Source organism: Onychostoma macrolepis, chromosome 03, assembly GCF_012432095.1.
Source record: "Onychostoma macrolepis isolate SWU-2019 chromosome 03, ASM1243209v1, whole genome shotgun sequence".
Classification (NCBI taxonomy): domain Eukaryota; kingdom Metazoa; phylum Chordata; class Actinopteri; order Cypriniformes; family Cyprinidae; genus Onychostoma; species Onychostoma macrolepis.
In genome coordinates this window covers 36261198-36283566 of record NC_081157.1, presented here as the reverse complement: position 1 = coordinate 36283566, position 22369 = coordinate 36261198, and the positions used below count along the sequence as shown (strand labels likewise).

Genomic DNA, 22369 nt, shown 5'->3' with positions numbered 1-22369 from the left:
GCCAGGAGTTACGTAAATGAAAAACGAAGTCGAGATGGATATGAAGCTTGAGTCTTAGACCTTTTTAATGATGTATAGTTTGTGAAGTTAATTGCATTCTTTTACATTAAAACTAGCAGTAACTCTGAACTAATGTAAACAAAGAGCGCTGTGCACAGATTAAGAGATTAAGAGATTTTAAACAAGCACTATTAATGCACATTTAGTTAACCAGATGAAACAATACACATTTTAATGCTATAAAAGTGTGCACACATTGAGAGAAATAAACAGCAGATGTTCATATTAACAACTTCTTTAACTTGAGCAAACGCTGCTAATACACATATATATTTGTGAATAAAACGAAAGCATGCATGTTTTAAAGCAAGTGAATAAAAGGAAACGATCCACCCCATGCCTCTGCTCAATGACGGTGCCTGGATCAGCTGTGATCTGCGTCTCGGGCCGATGACGTCACTTCCAGGGAGGCATGCCCAGGCCTGTTGGACACGCCCCCGTCCCCTGACTCCACCCCACATCAAAACAGCGCCACAAAGTGAGACGCGCAGAAACGTGAAGCACAAAGGGAAAACGGTATGGCAAGCTCAAACTTGACTGAAACGCAAAATAAAAGCTGCATTGCAAATAAATTAGTAGATATGGCCATGGAAAATATGTATTGCAAAATCATTGCTTTTGCTCTGTTTTATTTATCTATTTTGCAATTCTTTATTTTTATTTGCAAAACTTATTTTCTTTTTGCAATTCTTCATTTTCTTTTGCAATTCTTTATTTTTCTTTGCAAAACTTATTTTCTTTTGCAAAACTTTATTTTCTTTTGCATATATATGCGGCATTAAATTGACTCCATAGAATGGTCTCTGATCTCTTGTCAGGTGTTTTCTAACCTCATCCAGTGGTGCAAAAACGGGGCGCCTCATAATAGGGGGGCGCTATATTGCCAAAATCATTATGTGAAAATCTTATTTAATAAAACGTCATAAATAATCAAAAGCTTAGTTGTTAAAAATAATGTAATGAAACATTTTGAATGAAATAATATTTAAATGCATAAAATAAACATTTTACTTTCTGACATTTATGTGCCCTTTTTCACATTATTGCAGATGGGGGGGTTCCAGAGTTCATTGATTATATAAAATTCAGTGAAGGTTGACTAAACTTTGAACTATCTGCATGTCTCATCCATGAATATCCATGATGGAGGACAAGCTTTTGGGGTGTTGAGACCCAGAACCAAGCTGACTGAACAATAAATCTGTAGTGAGCCCTTTTATTAAAATAAATACCTGGAGGTAATACAAAAAATCATACAAAAATGGTCATATTAACTCAATTACCTGATCTAATTCACAACTTCACAAATTCTCAATTACAATTACGTACAAATTAATTGTATTCAGTTGTGTTTTAGGCACTAAAACAGTCTAGTGTAGTCAAATAGGCCTGTAGATTTCTGTGCCACCACAGACTGGCCACCCCTATGAAAACATCCACTGCCTAAGGCGGCAAATATCAGTTCATTTTTGAGTATCTCAATTCCTCAAAAAAAATAAATATAAAATACCCACGTTTGTGAATGTGCATTTGATTTACATTTGAGAGAAACTGAGAAGATCGTAAACAATACAAACTAGCCACCTATCACTAAAAATTGCCGTTTTGAATTCAAAATAGGCCATCTGTGATTGAAGTAGATCCGATGAGTTGAAAACTCTTGCTACTTCATACTTCAATACAAAACAATGCTGAATTTTGACAAAAATAACATTTTTAAATGCTATAATTGTGATTCTTATGTCTAAATATAAATCCATTAGCAAAACATGTGAAAAGAACCATATTACAAAGTGGAAATGGTAAATGAGACAATAAATGATCTTCTGCTGACATCTAATGGTCATAGTGGAAATCATGACATTCATTTTAATAGTAGGCCTATTTGTTTTTCTGCCAGGTGAAATATTGGCAGAAATCTTCAATTTAGCATGGCCACTTTTCCATGAATTATCTCTAAGTAAAAATGAAAAAAAAAAGGTGCAGACATTCTTTAAGGTAAATTTTACTTACAGTGTTCTCATATTATATAAAAATGTGCAAAAATATGAATACCTTTGAGGCAATTGAATAATAGACCTATATTTAAACTTTTCTGTGGGAGTTTGTTTTAGGGGCTACTAGAATACAGGGGGGCACCAACACTGATCTTGCATACCCCTCTGCAAATGTGCAGTTGCACCCCTGACCTCATCAGGCATTATAGGAGAAAATCTATACACTGTAAAAAATTTACTGTAAAATTTACAGTAACTTACTGGCAATTTTGGTTGCCAGTAAGACTGTAAAATTTACAAGAGTACTGTAAATCAATAATTACAAAATACAGTAAAAAATACAGCACTGCTGTATATGTGCTGTAAATTTATGGGGTTTTTTTTTACAGCAATTCCTGTAAAATTACAGTAGCAATGTTTACAAATGTGACTGGAATTACTAGAGCAACTGTTAACTTGTACTGCTATACATGCATTTGTTGTGAAATTCAGTTCACTAAATTAATAGTTGAGATTTTTCACTGCTGTGATAATGTAAACCTACTTTTCCCTGTAATTTTCAGTAGTCTGTCAATTTAATGTGTAATGTGAAGAATAAACCTTTCAAAATAACAGGTTTTCATAAATGTAACAATTTATTGTACAATAATGTTCATTTAACATATGCACCATTTTCCAAAACATATTTGGAGAAACAAAAATGGAGATTGCACATTAGACCAAAGGCTTTAGCCTTGGGGAAAAAAAACAAACCAAAAAAAAAACATTTCAACAGTGTGACTGACCTTCATTCATAAACTCAAAGTTTAAATAAATACAAAAGAAAGGGTCTGAACTGTGCCTACCTTTAAATTGCCAAGTCCATGAAGGGGCAAGACACATTAACATTGTGTACATTAACTTGAACATCAACGATGCACTTGACAATCAGTTCAGAGTCTCTCACTTCAATTTCATTGGAACACTTTTTTTTTTTTTTAAATGGCAAGCCATTCAAAGTCCATTAACTTCCGTAGCAGTGTGCATACATGTGGGTTCATTCCTTTCATTTTCTTGTCTCTCTTTCCAGCAACTTTTGATCCAGTTTCCGGGTTAATGCCCACAATTCCTCTGTGGGAAAAAAAAAAAACACACAACACACATCAATTATTTTTTTAAAAAACAGCATATACTCAAAGAATAAAATAAATTGAAGTGTTATTTTGAAAATCACATTTTCCTTAACATTTCATTTATTGAAGAGTTCGGGCTGAAGAAAATATTTCCAATGGTTTTACTGACCATTTTTACTGAAGTTTACTGAAGTTAATTGTATTTTGAAAATAAATTTTGATTTTGATGGCTGCAACATGCTCCACAAAGGTGAGAAATATATTTTTAATAAAATTATAATTATTATTTATTTTATTTACATTATATTTACTTTTTATTTCTGTTATATATGCCCTTTTTTCCTGTTATTTTCATAATTCTTTTCTAATAATTACACATACATACATATATATATAAAACAGTGGTGTGAAAAAGTCTTTGCCCCTTCCTGATTTTTGCTGGAGTCCCACACAGGGCCATGTGGGTTTGGATTTTGTTTTCCCTTCATTATAAAAAAACTTAATTTAAAAACTGCATGTTGTGTTTACTTGTGTTATCTTTGATTACTATTTAAATTAGTTTGATGATCTGAAACATTAAAGTGTGACAAACATGCAAAAAAATAAAAAAAATCAGGAAGGGAACAAACACTTTTTCACACCACTCGTATATACAGTGTACCTGTATGTATATATATATATATAAATATATGGTTCTGCATAGGGCTGCAACGATTAGTCGACATTATCGACAACGTCGACAATAAAAAATTGTCGACAAACATTTTTGTTGTCGAGTAATCGTTTGATCTCATATGACCTAATGTAAGAGCCTGCAATACTGCTGTTTGACCAGTGTGGCGCTGTAGCGCAAGACTGTAATTCAGATCTCCTGGATGCAATTCAAGAGAAGAAGACAGACATAGCGCTTCAGAGCAGTCATATGTACAGATTCAATGGCAGCCTTACAAAGTTTAGAAAGTAATATTTCAGGTAGAGAAGATTTAATCATTGAAACTAGACATTTGCTTTTAAATATTAGAAATTTAGGAATATAAGTTCAGTTTTGTTGGGTTCCAGCACATATTGGCATCAAAGGTAATGAAAAGGCTGATAAGATAGCAAAAGAAGCATTGGAAAAAGAGCAAGTAGAAATTAATACTTCAATGGGAAAAGGAGAGATTAAAGCTAAGATCAAATGTGAAATAATGCAAATATGGCAAAAAGAATGGGAGTCTGAAATTAAAGCTAAACATTATCATAATAATCAATCAAAAGTAGGAGGAAATAGGATACATATGAAAAACAGGCGAGAAGAAGTGGTATACTCAAGGCTGAGATTAGGTCATACTGGATTGAATGATACATTACAGATCATAGGGAAGAGTAATGGATTATGTACAAGATGTCAAACCAAGGAAGATGTAGAACATGTCTTGTTTAGATGCAATAAATATGAATTTAGGCAGAAATGGCAGGAAATGGAAGAAGAAAATAAAATTGAAGATGTTCTTAGAGAACAAGGGATGGAAAGAAATAGACTCAAAGCTTTGTTTATGTTTCTTGAAAATACTGGATTAATCAAAAGAATTTAGGTACGGAAAAGTTAATAATTTGAGTTTATTTTATTTGAGTTATATTGAATTTACTTTTTTTTTTTCTCCCTAAGTTAAATAAGTGAAGTATCTGTCAAGTCCTTCTACACACTCCTGTACAGTAGGTGGCGATATGCAATAACAAGTTGCAAAAGCCAAGAAGAAGAAGAAGAAGAAGAAGAAGAAGAAGAAGCGCTTCAGAGAAAATGCACCAGAACGTGAGCGGCGTTTGGATGAATATGTAAATATATATTGCGCGCTTTCCTCTCAGTAACGAAATAAACAACAAAAACTGGCAGCAGTGTGAAAGCAGCAGTTAAAAATCCATCTAATTACAACGATGTGGATGTTAGCATGAGCTCTGCTTTTCAGTAACGTAACGTTACTCCAGTAAAGTCCGGTCACATCATGTTTATTTATATAGTACTTTATGCAATAGATAGCCTTAATTCAAGCAGCTTTACGGTATTAAACATGAAAAACCACAGTCAGTGTCGCTTTCAGTTAGAATTACAACTTTATTTTCTGAAATAAAGCAGCTCTCCAGTGTGGAACTAGCTAATGATAAAATTTTTATTAGTGGGAAAAAATTATTTCATTAAAGTGATAGTTTGGTTTACAGAGATCAAAGCTTGATCTAGCTCAGGACTGTTTTGGTTATCATAACCCTATAAGGTATTTTAAGACATGTTTATCCAAAGCATCTTATAGCTTACCTTTATTTTGTCTATATGACTTACAAAAGGAGATGTTTGGCAGAATGTGAAAGATGTGTCATTCAGTTACTTTTCCATGTAGCTAATTAAATGGTGAGAGAGTGTCTCTGTCTGTCATCTCATTTTGTGTGCCAAATACATCTATTTGTATAATGAATTGGTAACACTTTACAATAAGGTATAATTTGTTAACATGAATGTATTAATTAACATCAATGAACAATGCATTTATTAAATTTAACTATTAATCTTTGTTAATGCTGGTTAACAAAAATACAGTTGTTCATTGTTTGTTCATGTTAGTTCACAGTGCATTTACCAGTGTTAAAAAACACAACTTGTGATTTTAATGATGCATTAGTAAATGCTGAAATTAACATTAACTAAGATTAACAAATGCTGTAGAAGTATTGTTCATTCTTAGTTCATGTAAACTAATGTTAACTAATGAACCTTATTGTAAAGTGTTACCAATTAATTGTATAATAATTGTAATTACATAATATGCTTTTCTAAAGCTGAAGTGACCTTTATTTATGTTAGAATATCTTCAAATGAGACAAAAACTGTGTTAGGGTCCCACATTAAACTTCACAAAAGTCCATATGGCATTTAAATGTTTTATCACACATCTGTGCCTGAAACTCTTTAGCAGATGTGTGATGTTCTTTGTGATGTCTGTATATGTGGGACTTCAATGAAGAAAACTTTGTGAAAACATGTGGGCAGTCAGGCACACCACATCTAAATTGTGAATTAGGCACATTTCTATGCAATTTCACATGCTGCACAAAATGTGGGATTGTGCTGCTCTCATTATTACAGAATTGACAGATAAACATGTTCAACTGCAATAATAAGCATGTGCACAGCAATGTCCAATGTACTTTGTAATGAACAACTAAACTACTAATATGACTACATGCACCCTTACGAGTGATATTAATCATGTGTGTTTTTTAAAGCAAACAGTTTTAAACTAATAGATGTGTACATTATATAATCATATGTCAGAGTCAACATGGTGTAAATATTTCGTTAAAAAGGCTGTATTTATTACAGTTGACTGAGTTCCAAAACTGGATTTCAAAACTTTTTTTTTTTAATAAATCAGATATGATATCCTGTAGCATTTACTGCATAATCATGTTCCCAGAATCTATAGGAAAATGCACAAACATTCTTCCTTTAAAAACATGCACAGTATATTATGGTAGATACTACTGTAAAATTTACAGTAATTATTTATATGTTCCCACAATTCATAGCAAAATACAGTAATGCTGTAAATTTCAAAATACAGTAGTCTATTGTAAATATTTACTGTAAAAATTACAGCAATTTTTTACAGTGTAGCTGTTAAACTGGCAAATGGAGGTTTCAAAAAGTATTGAATAAAAGGGTGCTGTTAATTGTGGCCAATGTGTATTAGAGAAAAACATTTCTTTCATAATGATATTTCCCCCATTTTAAATTCTTATTATCTTATTAAAGGTTAGATTTTTGTGAATTTTTTTAATAAAAGATCAAAAGGATTAACAATGCAGATTAATTTTCACAGCCTTTTTTGATCATATTTACCAAGGGTGCAGATATTTTTGGCCATGATTGTATATTTCCCAGTATATAAATAAAAGCTACAAACCAAGTGATTGCTTCAATAAAATTTTACAGTATGTTTCTAATTTTAATGAATCATTCATGTCAGTATTGAGAACAAGAAAAAGATCACTAGATGCAATGATTATATAAGTATACACACACACACCACCGCTATACAAATGCTCAGTGTTGGTGCTATACACACATATATCAGAAATTGTAAGTCGCTGGCACATTGCAGTTATATAATATACAGATTGTCATGAATTAAATTCCATAAAACAATGACCATATTTACAAATCAAGCATTAACTAACCTACACTCAACCTACAAAATGCAAATGCATCATCAGGATTTAGTTACTGATAGAAGTAACAATGCAGTGTGTCATTGCATGTGGAACTTGCTACAAGCTGATATCTGACATTCTAATACAGAGCAATTTTCACTATATATTGTTACTCAAGACTAGATTGCAAAGAAATGTTGATAAATGAGCTTCTGTGGCCTGTAGCATGAAGCAAGATGAACAAACTCAGAGTTGCAGAGGAAGTTTTGTTGACAAAACCCAATAAAGCCAACCTGGTTTAGATCAGGGGCCTGTACCATGAAGCCGGATTAGCTGGCTAGCCAGGTAAATTTCAGTTTAGTTTGCACCAATCCTGGGTTTTAGGTACCATGAAAGTGGCTTGGCTTTTAGCTGCGTTCATTACCATAGTAACTTACACTGCACAGCTAACCTGCTCCGGGGCAGGTTATGTTCTGAGTTAGAGATCGCAAACTGAAATTGGACCAATCGGATGTGAGCAAAGTGACACACGTCTGACACAAACAAAAGTCACTCCCCCAGTTTCTCTTCCTACAAATTAAAGGTCACTATGAAGTACCTTAAAAAACAACAACAACAACAAAATTGTCTGGCTTTATATGATACAATTTACATATGATTTACATATGATTTATATAATTTTAATATGATTTATATTATTATTACTCCATTACACAATCACTTTTAGTTTAACAATTATTATAAAGCATTTATTTTAAATGAATATTAATATACAGATCATATGTAATATAAATAAGTGGTAGAATCAATAGATAACACTTTAAAAATGGCTACATGTGACCTTACATGTTTGAGTCTCTATCGTTATATATTATCAACTATATAAACTAACTTTACAAGTTTCACTTGTGACTGCACTGATAGAGCAAGATAATTTCCTTTATTTGTCCTCTTTCATGGACAAGTAATTCAGTGGAAATGCGTTTAAATTCCTCATATTCTTTAATCTCTTAACCTTTAACAAAAGAGTTTTGTATCTCGCTGACTCTCTCGCGAGAAGTGAATCACACTTGATCTGTGTTGTGATTGGCTGTTCGCCGCTGATGTCACACATTCATGTGCACGTGCTCCATTAACTCAGGATCAAGCCTGAGTTGACAGAGAAAGTTGATGATCAGCTTCATGGTACCAACAAAGCCAGATTGGAGTGGTTTGCATTTGTCAAGTCAAAACTTATCCTATAACTCTGAATTTGTTCATCTGCCATCATGGTACAGGCCCAAGGTTCACCGGGCTTACAAACCTCGATATAAATGTTCTCTGTCAACTCAGAGTTTGTGATTAACTCTGGAGAGCTTGCACCTGAAAGTGTGACACATGCAGCAAACAGCCAATCACACAGAACGTGGAGAGAATCAGCAAAGCATCATTTGGATTCACTTCTTGCGAGAGTCAGAGCAATTCACTTTTCTGCTGAAGATTAAGAGATGTCGTTATTAAAAATGTAATAAATTTAAATGCATTTACAAGGTAGGAATAAACACTTCTGCAAAAGTTTGGCAGCACAAAGAAAATATATGGCTATATGCAAAGGAATCAACTAAATTTATTTATTTATAGTTTCGCACAGAGCTCAAAAGGAAAATGTTAGCCTAGTCATTTTAAAAGTTGGATATATTAAAGCTTATCTATATGTGTGTGTAAATATATAGATTTCATTTAATTTAAATACAAAACCTGAAATTAATTTCCACTTCATATAATAATTATATGAATAAATTATATGAATTATATAATATATATAATAAATTATATATAAATATAAATAAGTAGCTGCAAAAGTCAGGCAATTTTGTCTCTAAAATTCTTTGACTGTAAACTGCTTTAATTTGGAGCGAGAGATACAGGGGAGTGGCTTCATTGCATGAGATATAGGTCACTTTGCTATCAGCTGATTGGTCCATTTTGGTTTGCGATCTCTAACCCAGATTAAAGCCTGCTCCGGAGCAGGGAAGTTGTGTAAGGTAAGTTACCATGGTGACGAAACCCACTCAAAACCAACCCACCTTCTTGAGCCCAAAAACTCATAGTTTGCTTAAACTAAATGTGAACTTTCCCGGGTAAAAATTTTAACTGGCTTCGTGCTACAGGCCACAATGCACTTTCAGCCCATTTTGTGCAAAAATGCACTGCGCACACAAACACAAAACTCTCAATGCTAAAACAGTTCACTGTTCTACACCACTGTTAGTGTGTGCAATGTGAATGGCTGTTAATATGGGTTCAGAAGAAACATGCCACTTACAAAATTTTTCAGAACCAAAAATAATTACTCAAATCTAGAGAGCAAACGGGTGGTTTTAAATAAAAACAAATAGCCAGATGATGGTTTTTAAAACTTTATTTTTTTGACATCACCACACAGCTATTCAGTTAAATTTGGCCATAACCATATTCCTTAACACTGATAGGCCAAACAGAGAGACTCTCCCACCATAGATCTGAGGAACAAACTAATTGTGAGAAGGCCTTCTACATGACAATAACCAAAAAGTTGCAGAGTTAGTTTATACCTGTAAGAAGCTGATCACTTCCAGTCCTGATGCTACAGGTTGTGTCACAGCAGCCACACACCTGGTCAGATTCATCCGCAGAAACCCACCTGCTGGATAAATGTTAATTACTTGCACAACCTCATTTACCCTTACATCTCGAGGGTCAGTTAACACACCCATTAGACTTGTTGGGGTGGATGTTGCAGTCGCCTTCACAATGCATGTAATAACACAAATAACTTTCCAAATACTGCTTGACTCAACCCCATTGCCATTTATTTATTTTTTTTAAATCAACATGCTGAATGTTTTTTTTTTTTTTGTCTTTTTATAGAGGATTTATTTTTGGAGTCTCCCTCATTTTGAGATAACCCAGCTGAATTAAACGTATCAGTTGATTAGTGGAGTACTCCACAGGTGTGTTCGACTTGAATCGGCGCTGCACAGAATGATCAGTGTATGACAAAGTACCGCGAGAGCAGATGGATCCAGATGATTTTAAATCACTCCTGCGGTACTTTGTCATACCCTGATCATACCCAATGACAAAAAGCTGGGAGTGTCTAAAGGAAATATGTTGCTGGGGAGACTCCAGGAACAGTTTGAAAACCTTTTATACACAAGTAGCCCATTGTTTTCTATTAATTCTTAATTACATTTTAAAATGTTACACCAAAGTGTAAAATGTTTCAAAGTGTTACTGGAAGTTTTATTTGGTTTTGGGAAAAAAAAAAAAAAGCCTACTTTTGTTTCTGGAGAGAATAACATAGCAAGAAAGGTTTTTGTATAAGGAATTTGAATCAGCTGCTTTGAAGGGAACAAGGGACTGCAGAAAGCACGAAACAACCTCTGCAACATTTTTGCAATTTGATTAAATGGCTATCCTTGCATTAAAGTTACATATATGCAACCCCATTGGTTCTATTTGATCTTCTCAAAGTGAGAGGTACGGCACACTAACAGAGGATGCTAAAGATTACAGCCTCTAATATAAGATTACTAGAGCACCTCAAGATCAGAGGAGTGAGGTTTACCTTGCGAGCTGGCCCCCCATTACATGAATTGGAGCAAAACAACCCTGCATAAGACAAAAGTGCAACAAAAGGGATTCAACTGAGGAGCTTTCAAAACCTGGAAGACAACTCTTGACTCTTAGAGTGGAGTTAACCTAGTATATAACTTTAAACAGCCTGACAGAGCCAGTATTTAACACTCAAAGGTTAAATAAAGTTCAGCAAATCCAGTTAGGGCTTGTCAGCTTGATTTTGCATGGTAGCCTTGCAAAAGTATCTAGTGACTTGTCTCCCAGTATCAGGGCCTTGAATTTAGTGGCAACCAGTAAGGCAAGACATAAGAGGTAGTGCATGAGACTTCCTAGGTGCTACATGTTTGTGTAGCACTTAAGACATGAGTTAGAATACTAGTTGCCACCATACACAGATGCAGTGCTCAATGTTCACTAGTTATTTTCAGTGCATTCCAGATGAGGCCTTATCCAGTACGCAACATAAGGATGTTTCAATGGCAGCCATATTAAGTGTAAACAGCCCTACCCTAACCAGTGTTTACACTGAAGTAAGGCTTCTGGCACCATTTAGTCAGTGTACAAGTCAAAAGCTTCATACATTTGTCACCAGAATTACTAAGTTAAAGAACTAGTTTTGTTACAGTGAGTTTGGCTTCTAGAATAGAATAAAAGCAGTTATAGATTTTCAAAAGTGAGTAAGGAGTTCACAACCAATTAATACCTTTTTTTTTATTAAGTCAACAGAAGTCACATGGCACTTTCAATTATTTTTGGACGTAGCCATATTCTTTAACATTGATGGGCCCGACAGATGTTCTATCCCACCGCAGATCTGAAGAACAAACAAGCTGTGTGAGAGAGCAGTGAACCCCCCCCCCAACATTTATATTAAAAAAATTAAAAAAAACACCTTTGAGAAGCTGATCACTTCCTCTTCTGATACTACAGGTGTTGTCACAACAGCCACACACCTGGTCAGAATCATCTGCAGACACCCAACTGTCAAGACAAACCCTTAAGTTAATGCAATTCCTCAGGTCACCTGTACACTTATTTTGGGGGTGGGGAGGGGAACATACCCATTGGCAGAGAACGAACAAGCTTTCTGTTCAGGACTTGGAGTAGGAGTTGCTACAGCCACCTTCACCATGCATGTGATGTAAACCTGCAAAGACCATTGTTTGTAAACCATGGTAGCACATCATATGAAGTGTTGTGCAACAGGTCACATACCGGTCCACTGTTTGGTGGCAGGAACCTGAAAGCCTCCAACTGAAACTGCAACTTATCACCTTGGGTTCGGGGCATAAAGTGAGACCTGGAGCCTGTGAGCTTGGCATCAACCAGGCACCTGGGAAAATGAACCCAGTCAGACATCTTGCAATACATCTAGAGCATGGGACACACGAGGTGCACCACTTACCCATTGTTCTCAATAAAGGAGTATCTAGGGACAGATGTGACATCAGGGACGGTTGTAGCTATGCAGCTGTCCACAAACACACGGATGGGAACATGGCTGTACGAATGCACAGATGCTTCAAGATTTATGATATCACCCAGGAAGTATTGCTTAGAAGGTCTCTCGAATCTCCAGTCATCTGCAAAGATAACCTTTAGCACAGGTTCACAAGGACTGAAGTGTTAAAGCATTTGTTATACCAACCAGTCATGAGTTGGAGGGAGAAGACAAAGACCTCCTCTGCAATTTTAGTAGCGGCATATGGGATCCAAGCAGGCACCAAGGAATCGCTGCTCACATTATGCTTTCTGCAAGAGAATTAAATACCGTCACCTAACAGTGGCTTTAGTACATCCAGCAACCATGAATTTTGCACTCACCTTGAATAGTGACACTCGATACCAACCACTGCACTTCTGCTCCTAACAATAGGAACACCATATGAAACCTCTTGTGGGGTGTAGAGAAGTTTGAAGGTATAGACAAGCTCATCTTCAGTCACCTGAAGGGAGTAGAACCATATTAGTCACAGAAACCATTCAGAATGGAAGATTGAAACACCTCACCGTTACTACACTGCCACATCCATGCAGTTCAGACTCAAAGATAAACACTTGAGCAGAAGGGTCTTCAGTTGCAGTACAGCCTCCCAGTGTAAGAGCAGATGACCTCAGTGGCTTTCCAGTCCCAAAGAAGTCTTCCATAACTTCCACATGTATTGAATTTTCTCCACACTGAGCTGCTACACTGTTGGCAGGGACAGGACGACGCAACTCAAAAGGAATATCTGGCTTCTGTGGTTCTTCTGGTAGGCTTGGAAAGCGCCATGTCAGTTTTGCCACTGGACCCAGCAGCACTTTTGACTGAACACCAAAGAGATCTTGAGAAGGCTTTCCAGAGTCACTCCTAGCTGGCGTTTGGACAAGAAACTGAGTGGGAAATCCTTGTGCAGATGCAGGGTTGCCAGAGCCATATTTCTGGGGAACTGGAGGCTTCCTGGAGTCTGTCTGCTGAACTTGTGCAGTAGGCCTAAAGATGCTTCTTCCTCTGGGTCTCGATTGTGCTTCAGAAAATCCCAGCACCAGAAGACACACCAATCCAAACCCAACTTGCCAAAACCCCATTGTTGCTAAGCTTTCAGTTCAATGATGCATTAGCGTTCCACCATGCAAATTTATACAGCTGAAAATCAGGATGGCTCCTCCTCTCTCGTGACAAGCATCATTTTTCTCTGGACCAGCTAATTTACTCAATCAATATGTCACAGGTGAAAATCATTCATTTCTCATTACTCAGAATAAACTACGCCCCATATAAGGACATGTTGTATTAGAAGATATACCAAATGATTGCTTATTTTAAATATCAAAATGACATCAATTCTCTGAAACATAACCAACCTCTAAGCCTTTTTGTGTCCTCTTTTTATTAATTCAGAAACATGACCACAGACAGACTTGTACACTAGAGTATCCAAAATAATAAAGATTATCATGTTTCTACAGTCAGGTTTAGATTGTGACACAATGTACCTCACATCAGCACATCTGTCTTCACAAGAGATGGAAATGGAGCAAGGGAATGCAAGATCATAGTATCATACATAGATTTTATTGTAGATTCACTGATATGTTTTCTCCCCCTTCCAATTGTTTTATGACTAGGTTGATCAGTGTGTGTGGATTTACAGTAGACTTCATTCCTTCAAATTGAACTATACTACATGCTGGGCAGCACAGAAATACAACCTGAACAGACGACTAATAAGCTTTTGAATTCCAAATATTAACAAGTATGAGCAAAAGAAACCCATTAATGGACATTAAGGACTTACAAATGGTGGTGTTTGAAACATGACAGCACATATTAAAACACACTGGAAAATTTTAAAGTCTTAAACAAAATATATAGTTGACAAATAGTTTGTGAAGCAGCACACAGTAATAAAACAAGTTGTCAACTATTAACAAAGAGGTTTTGAAATAATTTTTTTTGCTGTTATTTTTTCTGTTACACAGCCAACATTTCTCATTCAATTCGCTTCTTCAGAAAGAAACAACTTTCGTGCCACTGAACAGTCACATCTACTTAGGCTCATGGTGCATTTTATTCATCTTGCCAATTCACAGTTCTAACTGGCTGAAAGAGCCTGTAATGGATGCATTTATTTCTGGTAAATGACAAGGGTGATGGGGTGGGAGTCTCCTAGGCACCCTTAAAACAGCTTCATCTTACATACAGACAAAAAGACAAGCAGACAGGTAAAGACACTGCTAGGGAGACTGGGTCAGCTGTGTATTCTGATCTAAGAACAGTTGACTGATTCTTTCCTGTACACTTTAATTGTCCCATCTGCTTTTCTTACGTTTGGGGGGATCAGGAACTGCAAAGCTGTCTTTATGAGTCCCTGACCTCTCACCCCCGTCTCTTTCTGACCGCCCCTCTCTGTCCCTATGGCCCCCTTCACCGTTTCGGCTATCGCTGTGACGATCTCTGTCACTATGCCGTTCCCTTTCTCCATAGCGATCACGGTCTCCGCCACTATGCCTGTCACTGTGACGATAATGACTATCTCCACGATGACCCCTGTCGTCAGCATTCCTATCGCTACGGGACCCCTCTTTTGACGAAGAGCTAGAATAAGAGTCTGAAACTGAGCTCAGGGAGCCTGCACTGCTGAAGCCGCTCATTTTGGTGCCCGAGCTGAGGGCAGGAGGTGGCGGCATGGGGGAAAACGAGGAAGAGGACGGTGGCGAGTAGGACAGTTGGGTTCTGTCAGGCCCCTCTGGTGCTCCTGAAGGCAAAGAACTTAGACTTCCTGCACTGGTCCACCCAGAGGAGCTGCTGGACTTTGTGGTGAGTTTGGGAGGAACACCAGATGCTGCCACAAAGTGGTTTTTATACTGAGCCTGAGGGGAAAGCAAGAGCAGTCAAACAAAATCCATAAATTGGTACATAAGACTAGACATCTTTACTGAGGAACTTAAAGGGGTGGTTGAGTATGATTTCACTTTTTTAACTTAAGTTAGTGTTTAATGTTGCTGTTCAATGCAAAGAAATCACTGTTTAAGGACTACAAAAAAGACTGCTAGGGACTACAATAAGCTTCTTCCCAGGTTTGAGACATCACTAACCCCCATGTTTGCGTAAACCTGCCCCCGGGAACATGCATCTACCCATAATGGTAAGGGGGCGTGACATTTCCGGACAAAGTGCAAAGCTAACTAATCTGAGCCCGATTATGTATTTCTGAGGGAGGGGATTCATAGAACCAAGAACTCAACAGAACGTTTTGATGAGAACGGAAACACCGGTGTAGAATAAAGGTAAAATATATGAAAATAATGTGCTTTTTTTAAAAACTAAACATGAACACGTGTTACACTGCACCACAAAAACACAATCAAGCCTTCGAAAAAAGCTGATCAACCACCCCATTAAGAGTGGGAGGCAAAAGAAACACGTGAAAGACGTGATCAAGACAAAATAAAAAAAAATTAAAATGTACCTGAAATGCTTGCTTCAGGGCAGACATACGGTCTCCCATGGCCCCAGTGGAGGGTTTGTAGGCTTCATAGTTGCCAAGAGCAGAACCACCACCACCACTACTACTGCGCTCCTGTTTGAATCAATTTAAGATGTAATGAATATAATAAAAGCATTAGCAATGAATTAGCTGTGATTTCTGTCTGTAATTACAAAAAATAATTGGCGACAAAATAAAAGGGGGGAGGGGCAGAACAGAATTTTTTTTTTATATAATAAATTGTTAAAAATAAATAAATACATAAAGCAAGCAAGCAAAAGTAAAGCCAAACTAACAGTGGATTCAGATCCAAGGCCTGGTCTCTCTCTGTAACCCAGGCCTCCACCTCCAATATTTAGCTTCTTCCCTTTCCCTCCCTTAAAGCGGGACTTTCTGAACCAGGGATTCTAGGAAAAAACAAACAAAAAAAAAAACAGTAATGAAAAGTTGTGGAGCAAGTCTGTGAAACATGTTGTACTATGAAAGGTATTGGAATTGTATTCAGGTCATTGTTTTACCTGCATTGCCAGGTCCATCAGCTCCTTTGAAACACTCTGATTGGCTCCCTCTAAATTTCGAACCAGGTCACCAGCAAATGAAGTGTCTTTAGTGGTGAGCAGAGTGTAAGCTAAACCTTTCTCTCCTGCACGACCTGTTCTACCAATTCGATGTGTATGTGTGTCAATGTCTCGTGCTACATCGTAGTTCACAACTGTACGGATAGATGGAATATCCAACCCACGAGCTGAGAAGTGCAAGAGAAATTTTAATTAATACAAAAAAGGTGACAAACGGAAATAGTTCATTTATTCTGAAAAGATAGAGCTAGATAGAGAGAATAAGCCCTACTAACCAGCAACATCAGTAGCTACTAATACAGGCAGATTCTTCTTCTTAAAGTCAGCGATGACTTTGTTCCTCTCGCTCTGATCCATGTCTCCATGCAGCAGCCCTAGGCTGTAACCTTCCTGATTGAGATTTGTAGCCAGTTCCTCGCAGTTAGCCTTTTTAGTGACGAAGATCAGCACAGAGCCAGCTGAGGTGAACTCAACCAGCCTGCGTGTCAGCCAACCCCACTTTTCCAGCCCAGTCGGCAGCACCTCCACTATCTGAGTGACATCCTCATTAGCCTGGGAGGATGAGAAAAGAGGTTTAAATGGACATTTTCAAATACAATGTGCATTTTCAAACACTCGCATAAGAAATTAAGTATGCACCTCTCCTATGTCTCCCTGCACAACACGAATGGGGTCGACCAAAATATCTCGAGCCAGCTTTTCAATTTTCTTCCGAAATGTTGCACTGAATAACAGAGCTGCGAGAGATCAGAGGTCATGAAGAGCTTTTAAGTACAATAAACGCACTGGATTGGGTAAATGCTGGAATGTAGAAGCAGCACATTAATATAAATTTGAGAGATACTTACTCTGTCGATCAGGTCTGACATGGCTGGCAATGGATCTCACTTGGTATTCTGTATAATAGAGACCAAGGTTAAATGAAATGTGCACTTATGTTCTTTAAAGGAATAGTTTACCTAAAAGAAAATAAATTCTGTCAAATTCTGTATTTACCCACCCTCATTGTTCCAAACAGATTTAATTTAGGCTTTAACAAAAAAAAAACAATACTGATATGGATTAGTTTTACCATGTCTTTATGGCCTTTTTTAAACATCGAAGTATTGGTGGAATGAACTTTCAAAGGAGAAATAGAAATCTCTCAGATATCATTTCTGTTTTTAGGATAAATGAAAGTCTTGCGGGTTTAATACAATATGAGGCTGAGTAAGACTACTGAACTAATTCTTTAATTTATTACTTTAGTGATGAAATATCAGTTTGGAATTGCACAGATAGAGCTTTCAATAGGACAATAATAGGACACAAATTAATGGGATAAAACAAAAAAGTGCTATTTTAAACGTACCAAAGCCCATATCGAACATGCGATCGGCTTCATCAAACACCAGGTAGGTCACTCGCTGCAGAGATGTAGCCTTCTTCTTCACATGATCAATCAGGCGACCCTAAGTGAGAAGAGCCTTTAACAGAACAACCAAGGAACACCCTCACACGTAAACAGAAACATGGGTCAAACTGGGTTGTGTATCAAAAGATAGGATGTTCTTACTGGGGTGCAGACAACAATTTCGGCTCCTTCCTGTAGAGCTTTGGCTTGTTCCCACATGCTGCCTCCTCCATATACTGCCACTGAGCGGAGGCCATATACCTTCCCGAAGCGCTTGCATTCAGAATGGATCTGAACCACACAGATAGATATTTTAAAGTGATTAAAAGCCAAAACACACTACAAAACTTGCTTCATGACCAAGACTACATAAGAAAAACAATTAATCCTTTTTTCCCAGCAATTATTTTTCATCTCCTTCCATCTTTTACACCTTTCCCTAGTATAAAAGAGTATTTTTGTTGTCCTCTCTGACCTGTTGACAGAGCTCTCTGGTGGGGCAGACGATCACAGCAATGGGTCCCTCTCCCTGCTCCAGCTCCTTCTGGTCCATGATGTGCACCAGTATTGGCCAAATGAAAGCTGCGGTCTTTCCACTGCCAGTTTTTGCAATGCCAATCATGTCTCTGCCACCCAAAGCTATCGGAACACCCTAGTGAAACAACACACATTACTGTAGAAAAATAAACCAATACCTAAACAAACAAAGGTTCATTTGTGGAAGGGTTTGGCAGCTCACCTGGCACTGGATGGGTGTGGGTTGAGTGTACTCTGATTTACGGATCTGGTGCATGAGCTGCTCATCAAATCCAAAGTGGGCAAAACTGGTGGCTGGTTTAGGAGGGGCTGCACCTGAAACCTGTTCATTTTGAATATGGCTTAATGTGGGTTGAAAGAAAGAGAACGATAATTTGTGTATGTGCTTGCATGTGCTGCCACTGACCTTCAGATTGAGTTTCTTTCTCAGTTCCACCACTCCGGCCTCAGTCAGACTGCTGAGTTCCTCATGCTCAATATAGAAGTTCTTCTCAAAGGGAGGATAGTCAATCTATAGACAGAAGAGACATAAAAACATACTATTCGAGATTTGCACTTTGATTACATATACTTTTGTTTTAATGTATATACAAGGGTCTTCTTGATATGAGCAATCTAATAATCTACAACATACTTGCTCATCAATAGAGCTGCAGGAATGAGTCCTAAAACATGAAAACAAGTTAGCAGAAGTTGGGAAACTGACATGTTTGTTTAAATGGATCAAATGTCTGAAATAAGGTTTGCTGTTAATACAAGTTCAAGATATTTTCACATTTCATTCTAAAACATAAAATACGAAAGCAATACACCACTGTTGAATTTTAAGCTTTTTCAATGTCTTGAAAGAGGTGGTTGCTCAAAAGTGGCTAAATAGGACTACAGAAGCTGTTGGGAACATTTTAAAGCATCACAGGAAAACTTTTTTACAGGAAAACTCAAGTGCGCTTTTAATAGCCTTACTGTTTTGTAGTCACATTATTGCAAACTCTTAACTCAAACTTTCTAACTTTTGATTAAAGGGTTGTTTGTCTTCTGGCAACTGTATTTAAGCTTCAAAATTGATAAAAGTTGTGTTCATTTGTGACGATTATCTTAATGCACCAAGGTGTAAGGATCATATTTTTAATGGTCACAGAGCTTGTTTTCTGCAATAATCCCAAAAACTATTAGCTTTTTTTTATAAAAAAGTCTGAGCTGGCCTAAAAAAATAAGCCATCCCTGCAGCAGTCTATTTAAGGACATTAATGCAACAATCACTGTTGGGAAACGCAGTAACAGTACCTCTGAGTGGTCTATTGGGGGCAGTGGCATGATAATCTTTTTGGTAGTAGGAGCAATGGGGTTTCCATCGCTGTCATAGTCCACTTCTTCCTCATCTTCCTCTTGGGTCAGCCCAGCTGTTGGGTTTTCCGCCATGTAACGAAAATATGCTTCCTGCAAAGAATGCAAAAAATGATTTAGATCAAGACAAACAGCAGCAGGTCTTTACTGCTGAATATCAAAAAAAGTCATCTAAATGTTGCCTTAGACTGCATCGAAATGAACTCGTCTAATAAAACATGGCATGTTAAAAAAAAATGATGTTAAAGAAATGATTTAGAATAACTAATTATTAAATAGTAACTTCTGAAACCAACAATTTACTGAGCACTGAGGTGCTGTCAATGACATTAAAATTCATTTTAATTGATCACTGCTATTTTAACAAATAGCACTGACTCTAATCTCATGTTTCAGTCACAAAAGAATCACTCTTCCTGTAAGCATTTAAAGACAATAGATAATAACTGAGAACCAATGAACTGGTTAAGAAAACAAGTATGAGGATTGCATATAAAACCTTAAAAACAACACCTGCTCCATCACCAAAAGAACATTTGAATGGCTCAGTCTGTAAACTGATATAGAGAATATAAGAAAGAAAAATAGAAATAGGAGTGGGGCACAGTCATTTCTGTGGCAAAGATACGGTGGCGGTAGTAACTTCAAGAGGGTCACTCACTTGGTCATCCTCCTCTTCAATGTCATCCCGTATACCCCTGGAAGAAACAAGCGGAGAAAAAAAACTTCCCTGCGACTCGCTCAATCACCCATGGAAACCCATATTCTACACATAAACCCCCTTCCATTCCCATTCTCTCTGCTATAAATATTATTTGGATGAACGGTCTTAAAAAATTCTGTGATAATATCAGAATCTTACTTGGCTAACTTTTTCTCTTTTTCCTTTTCTTCAAGTTTCTTCATGTCTTTTGCTGCTTGGTCCTGAAAGAAGTCAAAAACAAGAATTAAAGCAAAACAGCAGCAATGTCCACTGCCTCTTCTCAAAGAGATCAGTTCAGGAGCTCAGCTCTCACCTCCACCTCAGCCATAAAAGCATCAAGAGGGTCATCCTCACTGTCAGAGCCGCCGCCGCCTCCTCCTCCTCCAGACTGGAACTGCTTTCTAGTGGGAGAGTTCTCGGCGGGTATATACGGCAGATCTGTACTGCTAGACTCCTCTTCATCATCCTCAAAATAACTATGGAAAAAATACATTTCAAGCAATAACTGTAAAAGCCTCTTTCGTTCACCTAAAACTCATTTACTCAACCTTAAAAACAGATATTAGTTATAATGACAGTCTTCTTAGGCACCTTTTACTTTCATTGTTTGAACAAAAGCAATAAAAGTGAATGAAAGTGACTGAAACATACACTTTTGTGTTCCACATAAAACAGTAAGTCAGATAGGTTAGGAACAACATGAGGGCGAGTAAATAACGAGATTGAACTTCTTTTTAGATTGAACTGATTTTACGGTTTTCATTTTGGCGTGAACTGTCCCATTAGCAATGTTTTCATTGTAGAAGCAGTCACATTTTAAGTACTTACGCATTCTCCTCGTCGAAATTGGCTCGTTTTGTTCCTATTTTGTAAAAAGACGAAAGCTGCTGATTCTTGCCATATCCACCGGATGGTCCTGAAGCACCAAATGCAGAGTGGGCCTTCTGGGGAAGACGAGGTTCCTCTTTCTTCCCAGTCGCAAGAGAGAACCCCCCGAATCCAAAGCCTCGCTTGCCACTCGGGCCTCCCTTGTTCCAGTTCATTGCTGTTGGGCTGCAAAACAAAGCATCAGATTAGGGGTTAAAACAACTATTTAAATGCTAATTAAATCCAGACTGTATAATGTGTATATCCCCATCAGGCTACAGAAGCAAAACAATTACAAAGTCTCATTGCTCGCGCACTGCTTATAGATATTTCTCAGCAGCTTTGCTGTTTTTTGCCATTGCTAATTCATTTTCATGGTTCGCTTTTTAAAAAAAATTCTAATATCTCAATATTTCGGGGCCAAACAGAAAGAAGGAGACGCTGTCTCGTAATGCTACGCTGATGGCGGTGGAGAGGCCTTGAGCTAGTGTTATGTGTAACCTATACGGATTATGCTTCGATTACTGTCACATTGCATGCGTCGAAGAGTAAAACCTGGATTTATTTACAATGTTTATTTACCTGTTTCTGATAACGTGAAACGAACGATCTTCTAAAGTGGGTGGATAGCTTATTTATCCACAACGTATTTACCACTTCAGGCTATCTTGCACACTTCTCGGAGATTGGGTTTTACGTCATTTACAATGGACTCGTTTTGTGTTTGGTAAAATTTGTGCGACGCGTTTGGTGGAGAACGTAATGTAATGTTGCCAGATCCCAATCTTTTTCAGTAAGACAAAAAATAAAAAAATAATAATAATGTATGGAACAAAGACTGTCCTGTTTTGCTTTAGTTTTGAACGAATCCCTTCCTTATTATACTTAGAAATAATAAAAACATTTCTCAAAAGTCAGTAACTTTCGTTGATCTGCATAGAAAACATACAAAAGCCACTGATTAAAAAGCTTAACAGCACGGTTGCAAGAAAAGCAAATATAGCAAACACATTCAATAATAATAAT

At 37.1% G+C, this 22369-nt stretch overlaps 2 protein-coding genes across 2 annotated transcripts; both read right to left on the bottom strand.

Moving 5' to 3' along the window:
- Nucleotides 1–11622: 11622 nt before the first annotated feature.
- LOC131536911 (zona pellucida sperm-binding protein 3-like) lies at nt 11623–13556 on the bottom strand. The gene is made up of 8 exons (XM_058770103.1): nt 12962–13556; nt 12776–12897; nt 12600–12703; nt 12357–12534; nt 12167–12284; nt 12013–12098; nt 11844–11932; nt 11623–11765 (listed from the first exon to the last, which is right to left on the bottom strand). The coding sequence occupies exons 1-8, from the start codon at nt 13517–13519 to the stop codon at nt 11698–11700; spliced, it is 1323 nt and encodes a 440-aa protein (XP_058626086.1). The 5' UTR covers nt 13520–13556; the 3' UTR covers nt 11623–11697.
- Nucleotides 13557–13697: 141 nt separating this feature from the next.
- On the bottom strand, nt 13698–22064 carry ddx42 (DEAD (Asp-Glu-Ala-Asp) box helicase 42). The gene is made up of 18 exons (XM_058770102.1): nt 21926–22064; nt 21305–21529; nt 20790–20952; nt 20636–20697; nt 20435–20471; nt 19714–19866; nt 18836–18940; nt 18632–18751; nt 18368–18544; nt 18055–18183; nt 17851–17950; nt 17348–17395; nt 17139–17236; nt 16775–17051; nt 16440–16666; nt 16218–16328; nt 15904–16014; nt 13698–15304 (listed from the first exon to the last, which is right to left on the bottom strand). Exons 2-18 carry the CDS (start codon nt 21517–21519, stop codon nt 14735–14737), a joined length of 2703 nt encoding a protein of 900 aa, XP_058626085.1. The 5' UTR covers nt 21520–21529; nt 21926–22064; the 3' UTR covers nt 13698–14734.
- Between the last annotated feature and the right edge of the window lie 305 nt (nt 22065–22369).